This window comes from Coregonus clupeaformis, chromosome 33 (genome assembly GCF_020615455.1).
Source record: "Coregonus clupeaformis isolate EN_2021a chromosome 33, ASM2061545v1, whole genome shotgun sequence".
NCBI lineage: Eukaryota > Metazoa > Chordata > Actinopteri > Salmoniformes > Salmonidae > Coregonus > Coregonus clupeaformis.
Window position 1 is genome coordinate 5,695,441 of NC_059224.1, and position 15,439 is coordinate 5,710,879.

The following is a 15,439-nucleotide window of genomic DNA, read 5'->3' on the forward strand; positions in this document are numbered from 1 at the left end:
ATTTTCACATGCTCATGTGCTCATGATACCTCGCTACATAAGGAGTAGTCGCACCCTGCCGGTAGACATTGGTGATGTAATGTAAGGGTCTGTTGTACACTGAATTTAGACTGTATCTACCCATATGTAATACATCCTGTAAAGTAGAACCCTTACATATTTCCCCAAATAAGACACAAAACAACCTTTCATGTTCTCACAATTTTATTGTAGAAAACCTCTGATGACCACTGTTCTTCTCAGTAACACACATTTGGTGCTCAAAGACCCAAAGTACAAAACATAATCAATCACCAACAACAATAGACTAATAATAATGCACATTCCTAGCAGGCATATGTTCTATCTATCTATTCTGTCTCTATGCTGCAGGGTGAACTTGGCAAGAAAACACTGAAAAGGCCCGTAGCGGGTAGCTGGAAATCAACATGGCAGTTGTGTTCTGCCATGTCTTTACAGGTGCACAAACAAATGACATTATTTTCCAGAGAATGACAAACAGTAGGCCTACCACCCCATCATCTTTCCCTATAGGTCTGTGCTGTATTGTGTAGAGTCAAACCATACGGTGACTTTCATTTAATACACAGTGTACTGTACATTTGGCGTCTTGGAGAGACATGAACAACGAGGAAGGGGACGCCCATGAACCTGCTGTGCATTTCACAGGGAGAAGCTAGCTATACATGTGAATTTCAGTACACAAAATAGAGGTATAAACAATATAGAAATACAACAGAACATTCTAAATATCCATCCCTGTGAGTTAGGCCTGCAATATGTATTATTTGACACTTTTTTTTTTCTTCTTCTGTAGATGCTGAATAGCGTAAAGGAGACACTACTAGTTGATTAGGGCATGGGTGAACATAGTCGAACGTGTAGGCAGAGGTTGGAAATACAGATAGGGTGAGTCTATCTAAGACTGGGGTTAGTAACAAGGCCGGGGTGAGGGAGCCAATGTGGAAGAGGTCTGGGTGGGGGTGGAGGTGGGTATGGGTAAGCTCAAGGCTGGGCCTCAGTCTCTGCCTCAGCGCTGGGTTCATCGTAGATGTAGCTCCCTACACCTCCAGTGTTCACCCCTGGAATGGGACAATAGACAGACATCAGAATATGGTGATGAAATATCACAATACACGTAAACCATAGAAATAAGGTGTTTTATCTTTCATGGGGTTAAGAGGAAGAACGTTTTGAGTGAGTGAGCATACCTTTGGGCCCAAACAGGGTGGCGTAGCATGGTTTGTGGCAGTAGGCCTGCCCATCATGCTGAAACAGAATGTAATGAATATAATTTACTGTACTGAGACAGTTCCTGCCACAGCTTTACAGGCCTCTGTATCTATCTATGGACATAGAAATACTGTATCTATCTATGGATATAGAAATACTATATCTATCTATGGTCATAGAAATACTATATCTATCTATGGCCATATAAATACTATATCTATCTATGGCCATAGAAATAGAACTACTGCACTACACTGCATTCCCACTGCAATATACACACACTGTGTAGCATAGGGCATATGGACTGTATATATAGTACAAGTCAAAAGTCTGGATACACCTACTCATTCAAAGGTTTTTCATTATTTTTACTATTTTCTACATTGTATAATAATAGTGAAGACATCAAAACTATGTAATAACACATATGGAATCATGTAGTAACCCAAAAAGTGTTAAAGAAATCAAAATATATTTTAGATTCTTCAAAGTAGCCACCCACTGCCTTGATGACAGCTTTGCACACTCTTGGGATTCTTTAACACTTTTTTGGTTACTACATGATTCCATATGTGTTATTTCATAGTTTTGATGTATTCACTATTATTCTACAATGTAGAAAATAGTAAAAAATAAAGAAAAACCCTGGAATGAGTAGGTGTGTCCAAACTTTTGACTGGTACTGTATACCGTATGTAAATTATGTGTAAATACTTTCTGTCTGTATATTTTGTATTTTGCTAGCAGCACCACTTCCCTAAGTCAAATTCCGGGAATGTGAAAATGTACCCGCCCGCTTACAGTCTCTCACCTCTGCATGACTGCCTGGGGCCAAGGTCTTGCTGCATCTCTCACAGCGCAGACAGGGTCGATGCCAGTCCTTCCCCAGGGACGTCACCTTCTCAGCTGCACACACACACACACACACACACACACACACACACACACACACACACACACGCAAGCACGCGCACACACAGACACAGACACAGACACACACACACAGACACACACACACGCAAGCACGCACACACACACACACACACAGACACACACACACACACACAAACACACACACGCAAGCACGCGCACACACACACACAGACGCAGACAAACACACACACAGACACAGACACACACACCAATGTCAGACATATCACCATGGAAACAACATTCCTCTACCTCCTGTAGCTAGTCACCATATTCCTCTGGACACCCACTCACATCCACAGAAACGCACACATAAGCACATAAGAGCTCCAATATGGCATGGGCAATAACATGCCTACCGAAATACACCGTCTTGCTGCACCTTGGACATTTACTGGGTTCTCCAGAGAAAGTTGAGAAGCTTGCGGCTGTGTCAAAAAGAGATTGAGAAGAATAGGCTTGTTACAACCAGTGGTGAAAATACACTGACTATTACCTTCATATGGGATATAATAACACTACAGTAGCGCTGTTACTCTTTTCTGAGTTCGTCCTTCACTATCTTCCATGTTGCTTACCCTTCACTGGGCCTCTGGCATGAGCTTTCTTCTCCTCAGGTTTGGCCTCTGTTTCCGTGGAAACACTGGCAGGGGTATCGTTGACAGGAGCCTCGTAGACATAAGAGCCAGCACCTCCAATGTTCACACCTACGGAGAGAAACACTTAATTATGTCCGCATACAAACACATTGACCATAGTTTCCTTTTATAAGTCTCTCTGTAAAAGCATACATTAGGCCTATCTTATAGGCTTACTGTGAATAAATACAACGTTTTTTATAAGCACATAAAGCACACATAACTAAATAATAGCCGGCTATAAAGTTGATGAATTTCACCTTTTGGTCCAAAGAGGGCAGCATAGCACGGCTTGTGGCAGTACGGAGTTCCATCATGCTGTGAACAGAGGGAAAGACAATGTGCAGAAGTATCTGGGAACAAACACATTGGACTGTGTTGGGGTGGATCTATAGGAAAAATGCCACTATAACATATTATAATTAATCATTTAGCTGATGCTCTTATCCAGAGCGACTAACAGGAGCAATTAGGGTTAAGTGCCTTGCTCAAGGGCACATCGACAGATTTTTCACCTAGTCGGCTCAGGGATTAGAACCAGCGACCTTTCGGTTACTGGCACAACACTCTTAACCACTAAACTACCTGCCGCCCATATTGACGTCCATTCTAGCATTGCATGCTACATGACTGACTTGAGTTTAAATGGCTGGTGTAGCTTTGGAGGGATCTTTGAAACATGCAACAAAAAAAGAGTGGAAACCAATGGATTTTAGATATAATAATAATAATATAATATGCCATTTAGCAGACGCTTTTATCCAAAGCGACTTACAGTCATGCGTGCATACATTTTTTTTGTGTATGGGTGGTCCCGGGGATCGAGCCCACTACCTTGGCGTTACAAGCGCCGTGCTCTACCAGCTGAGCTACAGAGGATCCACTGCACACTTCACATGATAACACCCCACACTTTAGTAGCCTACTGTACCATGTATGAAGTTCAATAGAAGCTAATCCTCTCTGTTGGTAACTGGCCTAGGTCCCTGTACAGTACTGTTCGTAACTGGCCTAACCCTCCCAGAGATCTATGGGAACAGAGCCAAAATGGCCTCTTAGTTACTGCTCTCTATTGTACACAACGCCCCCTGTGGTTTCTGACTGTTTCTGTGTGAAAAAAAGAGTTCCAAAAGGGTTCTTCAGCTGTCCCATAGGATAACACTTTTTTTTGCTACACGTAGAACCCTTTTTGGTTCCAGGAACCAAATGGAACCCAAAACAGTTCTACCTGGAACCAAAAAGGGTTATTCAAGGTTCTATATAGCACCTATTTTTCTAAGAGTGTAGGCTACTGACTCCTCTTACCTCAGCATGGCCCCCTGGGTTCAGGGTCTTGTTACAACGCTCACATTTCAGACAGAACTGGTGCCAGTCTTTCCCCAGAGATGTCACCTTCTCCGCTGTGGGGAGGAGGGGGGCGGGGTAGATACTGGTTACATTACTGTACAGGAAACTGACATTTGTAGTTGAATTGACACATTTAAATGGACATGTCAATTCAGTATAATTAGCTACAGAGTGAGCTGGTTCAGTAGGAAGGGTTCTTCATAGAACCCAAAAGGACATGTCACTAATGCAAGACACAGTTAAGTCGGAGGCAGTGAGCACTTTGTGCTGTCCTGCAGGGGTTTTTCTCTCACTCCCTCTCTACTCCCTCTCTACTCCCTCTCTCTCACTCTCTGTCTGTCTGTCTCTGTTTATCTGTCGGTCTCTCTCGCTCTCTCTCTGTCTCGCTCTCTCGCTCTCTCACTCTCTCAGTCTCTCTCTTGTTCTCCCCCTCTACTTTTCCCAGCTACACAAGCATAGCATGCACGCACAAACACACACACACACACACACACACACACACACACACACACACACACACACACAGAGAGAGAGAGAGAGAGAGAGAGAGAGAGAGAGAGAGAGAGAGAGAGAGAGAGAGAGAGAGAGAGAGAGAGAGAGAGGGGAGAGAGAGAGAGAGTAATAGTAAGAGTGAGTAAGCAAGAAAGAGATAAAGACAGGGTGAGAAAGTGAGAAAGAAGGCTGTGGGGTTTGTTCATTCAAAATAATTAAGGGTCATTTGGGGTATTTTGTTTACCCTCTGGTACAATATGTGATTATGTCTCTTCCTGTATCTGTTGATGAGATCCATCCAGTGGCAGTGTGGGAGCAGGACTCTATGGCTGCATCCCAAACGGCACCCTATATATCCCTATGTAGTGCACTACTTTTGACCATGGCACAGGTAGGGCTCTGGTCAAAAGTATTGCACTACATAGGGAATAGGGTGCTTTTTGGGACAGCCTATAACTCTGACAGTCAGAGAGGAGTGAGGATTATTATTATCAGTAGCTTTCAAGGACAGCAACGGGCAACACTAAATTACCCACGAAGTCAGTACACTTTCAGAGATATGGGTGATGACGATTACGCAACGACCCAGATTACAATGTTAAAATGAGAGAGGTGAACTCATGGGGCCTGAATCAAAGACTGGGAGTTACATAACATACATCATCTAAACTCCTGAGGCAGAGGGACTCAGACAGAATATGCAGTACTTCATAATGAGAGTGGGAGAAGACTGAGAGAAGTAAACACTGTCAAGCAGACAGGGACTAAAGGAACTAGGAGCCTAAAGGGGCAGTGTGTAAATAATGGGAACAAACACAAAGAGAGTGACAGGCTACAAAAGTATGGTTCAGAGGGGAAAATTCTAAGGGACCTTTCCATAAGTGAAAGTACTAAGATGCTAGTTTTCAATGTGTCAGACAGCGAGCAGATTTCAAGTAATATTCTACCAGGTATTTATTCAATCATTAATTACCAGATGGAAAACCCAAACCATTGCCCATTTGGGGACTAATTAGGCAAAATAAACAGATGCTTCAAGATGAGTGAAAAGTGTTGCAAGGTTTCCAGAGGTTGCATTCTGACACACTGCCTATCATTCACAAAAAAGAAAGAACATCAGAAGCAAGTACCATCTGCTTTCTGTTTTCAATTCATCAATTAACAAAAAATAGTCTATTATAGTCTAAGAAGAACTATCAAAACTATTATTATTATGTATTTTTTTTACCATGGTGTATAGGGGCTTCCTTTTACAGGGGAGTGGGATAGAAATGTAAGATACTAGATTGAATCATTAACAGTTTCAACATAGCTAAACCAACGGGTCTGGATTGGCCATATGAGACAACATGTTGAATCTGCTTTTCTTTTAAAGTGTCTTAGACTTTACACGCACGCTCTGTCATTTTAAGGGTGCGGTTTGGCCGGAAGGCTCACGCGCTGCTCCACTCCATTTAATTATTTCGGAGGCTGGGAGCTGTCAATGACAGTTAGTGCTGAAATGGGAATCCTATTGTTATCCAGAGATAGAACAGGGCAAAGTCTATCCATCACACATATGCTACGAATTAATAATGTATATGCAAGGGCCTATCTATCTGCGCAGCAACATTAAGAGCCTTTACCGTATTAATTGGCTTAGCTCAATCTCTTTATTTTGCCACGCAGCTAGGCTAAAGGCTATCTCAAATCGTTTAAAACTACGAACACATTCCCTGAATAGGCCTACTGTAAACAAGCTAATCTGGGACAGATGTTTTTACTTTATATCCCCTGGGTCGCATGGAAGGACATGCATGATCATATGAAAAATGCACTTACCAAAATAAACCGTCTTGTCGCATTTAGGACATTTCGATGCCATGTTAATTATATTCTGGACTAATGCCTCCTAGGGAATATGATATCCTTTTTCTTTTAAATTCAGCAATTTCAATCGGCTATTTCCAAGCTAGATTTCATTGATGGGCAAGTGGAAACAGCAGACAGCATCCTCCTTACATTATTCTGCGAAATTTACACAGCCCCTCCTTTACGCTGACGTTACGCTGCTGATTCTGGCCCCGTCCCAATACCATATATTGCTCCCTTGGCCACTGCACCGCAGACTTGAACCTAGTCCATTTAATTTAACATAAATGTAAATTTGAACCAAATAATACCTAGTAGCAGTAGTATATCTGTGCTTATTTATATTTGCGAGCTAATTAAATGTGACAGCAGGCTTAGGCTTACAGTGAATACGTTCAATGAGAGACAATGTAATCACTTGTATATCAGGTGTCCCTATATTTGAACTTGACTAATCACTTTGGATGCTAACGGGACTGTTCAACTACTCTCGCACTTCATCTTTCAACAGACATCATGTTTGTTTCCACTTTGTGTGGTTGTTAGGATACGCTCTCCTACCTCTGTGCTACTCAGACAGAATGTTAAGTGATGCTCTTACAAGTCTCTAGGATATTGAGTTGAGGGGAAAGATTAATACATTTTCGAAAAATTCAGAGGTTCAGCTAAGGCTATTAGGCATGACCAATGAGACAAGCCTCATAAGAGGACTTTAGTCCACTTCATTATTCTCAACGATTTACATTTTGACTCTTGATTTGATTCCAAGAGAAATAGCCGTCCATTAAAATCCCACTAATGCATGCTCTATTTTTATAATAAGATAAACACACATAAACAGCATCAACGTAAATGGAAACGGTGTTGCTATTTTCCACAGAAGCTCGCTTGCTTTCCCTCTGGAGCCTGGGAATGCACTAATCTTAAAATAAACACTTCCAGAATGGTCTGTCCAGAACCAAAGTTTTGGCTCAGAAACCAAGAATGGGTGTAACTGGTCTGTTTGGGAAATGTTGGTCTCCATAGCAAACGATCAGACCTCACCCGAGCTCCATTCCCCAGTCTCTGTAGAGTAGAGACTGATCTCCCTCATGGTCCTGTCTCTACTAATTAGTCTGCCATGCACTCTATATTACACCACACCTTCACAATAACAGTGTCCCTATGTGGTGTTACATGTGTTAGTCTTACAAATACTACTAGTCCAGTGTTGCCCCTTTCCCCTTGGTGAGAACTTGGCAGAGCAAACAGCACCCGTAGTCCTACAACTGAGCTTATCAACCAGACCCTCTCATCCTCTATTTTAACTGGGGACATGACATGTCAACCTCTGAGTGCAGAGGAGGTTCTTATCTCTCTGGTGATACGGGAGAACCCTGCCATGATGGCCTTTCATGGGCCTCCATCCTGCACTAGTTACAGTCCAAACAATAGACAGGACTGATACAGACAGGCTGGGGGAGACGGAGACTCCCAAGTAAATATGGAACCCCCTGTAAAGAAACAGTGTAGACTTGCAGGAAAATTGTTTTAAAAATACAATAATTTCCAGAGGGAGGTCACCTCATCTTTTGCACCCTCACTTTCAGACAGTCAGGTGCCCATGGATGGAGTGATGGGGTCTAGACAGAGAGAGAGAGGGAGAGGGAGACAGAGAGATGATAAGCAGGGTATAATTAATATGTGATGGGTTGCTGCTGCTGTCTATTTGACAGTCTCACCACATCACAATAGCACGTCTGCTGTGTTTCATTTGAAAGAACGTCATTTGTTTTCTATTTTGTCTTTATTAGAAATGCATCAGCACCTGAACAGCCCTAAAAAGAGGGCATCATAGTATGGAACCAGTGCAGTGTGGTTAGAGATACTTTTGAGGAGATGGGAAACTACATTGAGATCGAATTAAAGCCCATTGTGTACGTTGCCCAAGTGTCGTCATTGGGCAGTGCAGTGCATTCTGGGCGATTCTGGGACAAGGAGATCTCCTCCAAGGAGTGAATGAGAGTAAATTGGGCGCTGGCTCAAAAACCCAACATTAGCATTAATTTCGTGAACAAAAAGTACAACATTACAAATATTTTCCGAGATGTGAGATAATGAACTTGTTCTCTGTAATATCATATTGCTTTGGAATCGTGACAGGAAAATAGGCAGGTTTTCGACTCATACCCTGATTTTCAGAAGGGATTGCGTGACGATTAGCTTAGCAACCGCGTGACGCGGCTTGACAACGTGAATACGATTGGTCGACAGTCTGCTGGGTGGGGCGTTATACGTTCCTTCATTAATTGCCAAATGGTATCGCTAACTCCTCCTTTCTCAAATATCTCAGGTGTGGTTATCACTATGGAGGACTAAAAGTGCCACAATTAAATAAATAAATACACCATTAAATAATTACTTAAATGTGTCATTAATTAATTAAAATTAGAATTAAATACATAAATGTGTTATTAAATGTGTCATTAATTAATTCAAATACCGATTCATTTTATGTAAAATACATATATAATAATTTCACTATTTACATTTACATTTCATGGTCCTGCGTTGGAGTGCTTCCTGAATTACTTAAAACTGTCAAACTGACCCATCAAAAGTTGGTAGGCGGAACCTAACGCCTGATTGGTTACCCTCTGCATCAAGCCAAGACAAATCAATTCCGGATAATGGATTGATGCAGAGCTACTGAACACATTCCAATACACTGGGTGGCGCTATTCACCTCTACGTTGGTTTAGTTACACGGTTAAACAGAACTTTCATTGCAACGGCTAAAAATCAAGAGAAGACTCGGTCCTGCTAGCCCCAATGTTGAGACGCTGTGTGAGGTGCAGGACAAAATGTCTAAAAGTTGCCCGGAGCTGCTGAGAGAAGCAGCGAATTTGATTGAGGAAGCTCTGAGCAGAAGTCCAACGGCTCCCGCGGCACCGGTGACTCCGGCAGCTCAGTCACAGCAGATACCGGCCGCTCAATCACGTACACCTGTCCAAGGTAAGCTAAGTAATTTCATGTTAGCCAGGTGTGCTACTATTTAATGATTCGGGACACACGTGTAGGTTAAATTAGATCGACTCGAACATGTATTTGCATGCGGTATTATGATGCTTCGTGCGTGACACGTTTATTGTTAATGGGGGGAAGCATAAACCTAGCTAGTTCGCTAATCGGCTAAATGGTGTTAGCTGGCTTGAGCATCCCAAGATAGAAGTAGAGGCTGTTTTAGCTGACTGGTGACCATTGAGCTGTTACGTTTTTCTGTGTTGCAGCGGAGGTAGCAAGGCTCTTTGCGCCATATAACATTGGAGCCAGAAGGAATATGACGAGACGACCAGCACAAGTCCAAGTTAGCCGAAGAAGCTACACACACACTGTCTGTTGTTTGGCTGACCACAATGCGGATAAAATTCCAAGCGTACTGTTTAAAGCTGAACTTCTTACTTCAGGACTTGGAGAGCAAAAAGTAACATTTTCAGGTCAGTGCGAAACTAGGCATTTACCAAAAGTAAAAAAAAGTTTGTACTGTCTGTGGCTTGTTGAAATTATTTGCATTTCTTTTTATAGTGACTCAAACTTAATTGGTGTTCATAGTGTCAATAATAGTTATCACAGGCTTATTTGCTTAATTTAAGGTGAGGTGAGTTATGATTTTGTTTTGTTTTTTTCTCCAGGGAATGACCACGATCCCATGGTTATAACAAATAAACTGATGGAAGTGTTTCCGAAGCTCCAACAAGGGGGAGGCTTTGAATTTCTAAAACTTGTAGGATCTACTCGCAGTCGAAATCTTGCGTTGCTTCAGTGTCCCAGCACTGGATACACCCTTGCCTATCTGAAAGATCCATCGACGATGATTGGACAGGCTACAATCTACATACGTCCACTTCAACAGGATCTACCCTTAGATTGTGTACATACATTTACAGAGACTTAGTTTAATACATAATCAAAACAAAGATTACTGGTGACTTTTAATCATTAATTAAAAGCCATTTGTTGTTGTTGTTAGGAGAGCTCATGTCCTGCCTCTGGTCCAGTCATCCCCTCCATCACTTGTCAGAAGGAAGTTCCCTTTTCAGAGATGAAGCTGCACAGATTGAGCTGCAATGGGTATGTACTTCTTAAAGCAATGCAAGGGTAGCATAATTTATTTTCTTTGGGAATATGTCTCTCTTATTGTTGTGCACACAAATAAGCGAGTATGACCATCATTTCAATTGTGTTAACTTCAAGGACACCCATGCAGGAATCAGAAAGAGAACAAGAGGGAGGCCAAAGTGAAGAAAATGATAGTGAGACAGCCCTAGTCAGTGACAGTGTTCCAGTGAGGCCTGAAACATCAGCTGAGAGTGCAGTAGTACCGGCAGTGATTGTCAACGAGGAGTTGGATCGCAAAGAAACAGACAGTGGTTTGTGTCATCACAATAGTGTTGCTATAAGATTGTGTGTAACTGAAAAGTTAATAGAAAGATAACACCTGTAGGATATAATTAGATAAGATAATACAGTTACAGACAATTAATAACATGCAACTGGGTTTTTCTATTTTTCTAATATTTAGTTGTAGTTGTTTAGTAGTGCTGTTTTTATGTCAACTCAGCGTTGTGACAGGTTCTGAAGATGTTGGGTCTCACGTTTTGTCAGTGAAATGAACAGAATTTTCCTCCTGTTCTGTAGAGTGAGAGGATATCTGTATATGCAGGTAACATGCCAACTCACAATATGTCTCTCTGTAATAGATAACTTTATTGTTGTTGTTTGTTTAGAATGGAAGCTTTGGCCCATTCTGTGGACCATAATGAGACAGGAAGCTTCAAAGAAACAGCTTTTTTTCCTTTCTTTTAAAAGGAAAGTAAACTTTCAGTTTTTCCTTGCTTGTTCTAACACAACAAATAAAAACATGGGTTGGACATCAGTCTAAGATTCTTGATAACACTTCCACAGTCTCTACATATAGTCTAAGTGCATCAGTAACAGAAACTCCTGGAGCTGGCAAAATTGCAACCTCTTCATCTGAGAGCTCACGGGCCAGCTGAACCTCGGGGACTGACACAGTGCCTCGATGAAGGCAGTGAGGTCCGTTCCAATCGATCCCATATTCTTCAGGAACCTGAATGGATGACAAGCATAATCAGTCTTGTACTTAAAACTAGTTTGACATGTCCTTACACAAGATTGTTATTTTTGGTCACCAAGGCAGTGAGAAATGAAATGTTACTTATTCAGTTTTTTAAAATAATACAGCTTTGCATAGTATGCACTGTAGAAACTACAGCTCACAGGTTGATCTTTAAAAGCTCGGGAGATTTTAAAGAGACAATAATCTATAGTAAATGTTTCATTTAAAGTATCACATTTAGCACCATTTTTTTCTCCCATAATTCCTTTGGGGAAACAATTTTAAGAAAGTGTTTAAAGTTCATTGTTAACCTCAGTAGGATCCTCCTCAGGGCCTTGCTCTCTGTAACTTCTCCAGAGTTGCTGTGGTGACTGATTCCTTTCAGTTCTAAGACCGTGGAAGTTCCAAGCATCTCGAAAAGAGTCGAGGCTTTGCTGAACCAGTGGAAGGAAAATCCGGTGCAGAGCGAAAAGATGGACTTCATTGTCTGGATTCAGTGTCTCCTGATCTTCCAATGAAGTAAAGATCTGATAGAAGAGGTCCAGGGCATGTTCATAAACATCTCTCCACATCCTCTCTATTCTGTGTTTAGGATAAAATTGAGAAATTGTTAATTTATGACATATGCTAAAGTACATTCAACTAGTATGTTAGTTGTGTGAGCCTAGTTGCCAAACATATTTCTTTACCGCTGATTGTGGACACTTCTGCCTGTGATGTGTGAATTCCTGTCGGGTACCTCTGCTTCTGATCATGAATTCTGCTACATCTGCATTCTCCCCCTTTGTCAGACCGTACCCTTGATGGCAGCCCATACTGCTCAACAGCGGCGATAAAGCTCTGTAAGACCGTATGAGCTCTATTATTGCCGGCCACAGTCAGGTAGACCACTAAACGACTGAATCCATCCACCCCACCGTGGACAACAAATCTCCACCTGTTGCAAACACATGAAAAAAATATAACTTTATTGTATAACAATTGTAATGAAACTGTGATGTCACGAGAGGCTGTGTCCTGGAGGGACGTTACATCCCCCTGAGGTGGCTGCAAACCCAGACAGCTATGGCTCCATCTGCTGGTATGGTCGGGAACTCCACCCCTCTATGGCCAATCTTCCCACGCAGCTGAAACAAATGAGGAGCTGATGAGCTGAAGGTTGGGGAAGGGAAGAGACACAGTCTCCAACCTGGGCTCTCCTGGAGGACAAGAGTGCTGCACGTCCACTTCCATGGGGAATATAAGGATTTGGAGATACTTACCTTTGGGAAATACTCACCTTTGGATATATGCACCTGTGGAAATACGTGAGAGACATTTGGAAGGACTTTTTGCTGGGTTGGCCACAGCTGCAACGTGGACTACAGTAAGGCTGGGGAAAAGTTATCTGAGGAGTGAGAATTATGATTTTGGATGTGGAAGAGACATCCCTGAACGTTAATCCTTAAAGAGCCACAAGAGAACAGAATTTGGTTATATTTTCGTTAATTTCCCAAGACCTATAATAAAATCCTTGTTTTGTTTGAACCTTGTCTCCTTGCACTACTTGAGCAATCCCGCTGAAAGCTGTGTAGCCTCTCGTGACGTCACAGATGGTGGAGAATACGGGCACGCTAGGCGTTAATAGTGCATGTCAGAGGAGGATACCGAAGGTTTGATCACCCAGTTTTCCAAGTTGGCCGTAGGCTCCGCCCGACTGAAATGGAGGACATATTGAAAGCCCTTGTTGTGGCCAGCAAGCCCAGATGCAAGCAAACGTGGCTCTCTTGGAGGAGCAAAAGAAAGCCAACCTTCTGAAGGCAGAGGAATTGCAGTTGCAGAGACAGAGGGTGGTCCAAAATACCCGCCCAATAAAGGCAAGTGACTTTATATCTAAGATGGGAGCTACCGATGACATTGAGGCATACCTGCATGCATTTGAGGCCACGGCCACTAGGAAGCCTGGCCCAAGCAACAGTGGGTTGGTCTGTTAGCCCCTTTTCTAACCGGGGAATCGCTGAATGCTGTCCGGGACCTGGGCCCTGACCAGGTTACTGATATGATGCCCTGAAGTCTGAGATCTCAGCAGATATGGACTCACAAAGTTTGGTATGGCCCAGCGCTTTCACAGTTGGACCTTCCAACCAGACCAACCTCCCCGGGCGAGATGCATGAACTTGTCCGGATCGCAAGGAAATGGCTGATCCGGAGAGGAATACAGCAGCGGTGGAGGCCGTTGTGGTGGATCGTTACCTACGCGCCCCTGCCTTATGAGGCAAAAACGGTTCATCAGTCAACAGGCCTTGACCCACGGCTGATCTGACCGTGGAAGCTGTGGAAAAGTACCAGGCCACAGCGGAGATGCTGAATGCTTCTCGAAAGACCCCCAGGAGTGCGGCCCCACCACAAATGGGAAGAACCCGTCCAAAGGACCCCCAAGGTCTCGAACCCAGCCACGCCAGGATTTATCCCGGCTCCAGGGGGAGCCAGAAACCAGGCGGGTCCAAGAAGAGTACACCAGGAGGGGGAAACTCGACAGTGTTACCGGTGTGGGGAGATGGGACATATCTCCTGGCAGTGTGGGAAACCAGCCGAGGAACCTATGCCCACTGCGGAGGTCCTCCAGCTCAGCACCCACACACCGTTTTGCCTCGCTCTTGGGAGTCGTAGATGGCGGCCCAGATCGACCCCCCCCCACCTGCCCGGTAACTGTGAATCACCATGAGTGTGGAGGCCTTACTGGATTCTGGTAGCCGGGCCACCCTGGTGCGGTAAGAATTTGGTGGGCCCAACGGGTCTGACCCCGGGAAAGTCCTCCCAGTTTCCTGTGTCCATGGGGACACCAGAGAATACCCCATTACTGAACTTACAATGACCAGCACACGGGGAACCACACACACGACGGCGGGGTGGTTGATTCCCCCCGTCCCTGTCCTAATTGGACGAGACTGCCCAGCCTTTACCCACTCTGGAGAGAGTCTCAGGAGAGGATAACCCGAGTACCTCGGAAACGGAGAGGCAAGACTCATCCTGGGAAGGTTCCGGTGCAATCCTCCGAGTTACTCACTCCCGCCCGGCTCTGATAGGGATGGCAGGTGCCCAGACCGACACAGAGACGGAGCTACAGAATCTGGACAAAGAACTGTCTGGTCTGAAGGGGACCGCTGAGAGGTATCGTTGTTAAAGCAACAGTTAGACATGAAGACAGAAGAGTTAGATATCCTCCAGGCTAAACTCCAACAGAGCTCCTTCCCTAAGCAACAGGAGGAGCTGGAGAGGGGTGCGCAGGACCATCGAGGAGTGTGAGGAGACCCTGCGCAGTAGTAAGGAGGTCCAGAAGAAGGCAGAGGAGAAGTACAAGGTGTTGGAGAACAAGATGAAGAATGCGGAGGCAGAGAGAGAGAAGGAACTGAAAGCTGCTCAACAGAAGCTAAACTCTGCTAAAACCAAGGCTGATGCGTTCAGTAAGAAACTCAAGGAGAGACAACAGGAGGCTGAGTCCCTGGTCCTAGAGTTGGAGGAGTTGAAGAGAGAGCAGTCTGGCAAGCACCACGGCAATGCGGACGCCCTCTCCCGGCGGTGATGCCTTCTTCGGCCTTTACCCGACGAGGACGTCGGTCCCGAGGAGGGGATGGATGTGATGTCACGAGAGGCTGTGTCCTGGAGGGACGTTACATCCCCCTGAGGTGGCTGCAAACCCAGACAGCTATGGCTCCATCTGCTGGTATGGTCGGGAACTCCACCCCCTCTATGGCCAATCTTCCCACGCAGCTGAAACAAATGAGGAGCTGATGAGCTGAAGGTTGGGGAAGGAAGAGACACAGTCTCCAACCTGGGCTCTGGAGGACAA

General features: G+C 44.0%; 2 protein-coding genes across 2 annotated transcripts; one reads left to right on the plus strand and one right to left on the minus strand.

The window, feature by feature from the left end:
• Window positions 1–186: 186 nt before the first annotated feature.
• On the minus strand, window positions 187–6,671 carry LOC121548552 (cysteine-rich protein 2). The gene is made up of 8 exons (XM_041860021.1): window positions 6,462–6,671; window positions 4,107–4,201; window positions 3,062–3,119; window positions 2,742–2,870; window positions 2,523–2,591; window positions 2,045–2,139; window positions 1,212–1,269; window positions 187–1,082 (listed from the first exon to the last, which is right to left on the minus strand). Exons 1-8 carry the CDS (start codon window positions 6,502–6,504, stop codon window positions 1,006–1,008), a joined length of 624 nt encoding a protein of 207 aa, XP_041715955.1. The 5' UTR covers window positions 6,505–6,671; the 3' UTR covers window positions 187–1,005.
• A 2,415-nt stretch (window positions 6,672–9,086) lies between these two features.
• On the plus strand, window positions 9,087–11,376 carry LOC121549215. Its single transcript, XM_041861066.2, has 5 exons — window positions 9,087–9,485; window positions 9,761–9,967; window positions 10,163–10,401; window positions 10,501–10,601; window positions 10,725–11,376. Exons 1-5 carry the CDS (start codon window positions 9,335–9,337, stop codon window positions 10,963–10,965), a joined length of 939 nt encoding a protein of 312 aa, XP_041717000.2. The 5' UTR covers window positions 9,087–9,334; the 3' UTR covers window positions 10,966–11,376.
• The last annotated feature ends 4,063 nt before the right edge of the window (window positions 11,377–15,439 follow it).

What these genes read in the sequence shown, in the direction of transcription:
- LOC121548552 (XM_041860021.1), bottom strand. Translation starts at nt 6,504, where the DNA reads ATGGCATCGAAATGTCCTAAATGCGACAAGACGGTTTATTTTG. An exon ending in CGACAAGACGGTTTATTTTG is followed by an intron (nt 4,202 to 6,461) that starts GTAAGTGCATTT and finishes TCCTCCCCACAG; the next exon opens with CGGAGAAGGTGACATCTCTG. An exon ending in CACCCTGTTTGGGCCCAAAG is followed by an intron (nt 1,083 to 1,211) that starts GTATGCTCACTC and finishes GTCCCATTCCAG; the next exon opens with GGGTGAACACTGGAGGTGTA.
- LOC121549215 (XM_041861066.2), top strand. Translation starts at nt 9,335, where the DNA reads ATGTCTAAAAGTTGCCCGGAGCTGCTGAGAGAAGCAGCGAATTTGATT. An exon ending in ATCACGTACACCTGTCCAAG is followed by an intron (nt 9,486 to 9,760) that starts GTAAGCTAAGTA and finishes TCTGTGTTGCAG; the next exon opens with CGGAGGTAGCAAGGCTCTTT. An exon ending in GCAAAAAGTAACATTTTCAG is followed by an intron (nt 9,968 to 10,162) that starts GTCAGTGCGAAA and finishes TTTTTTCTCCAG; the next exon opens with GGAATGACCACGATCCCATG.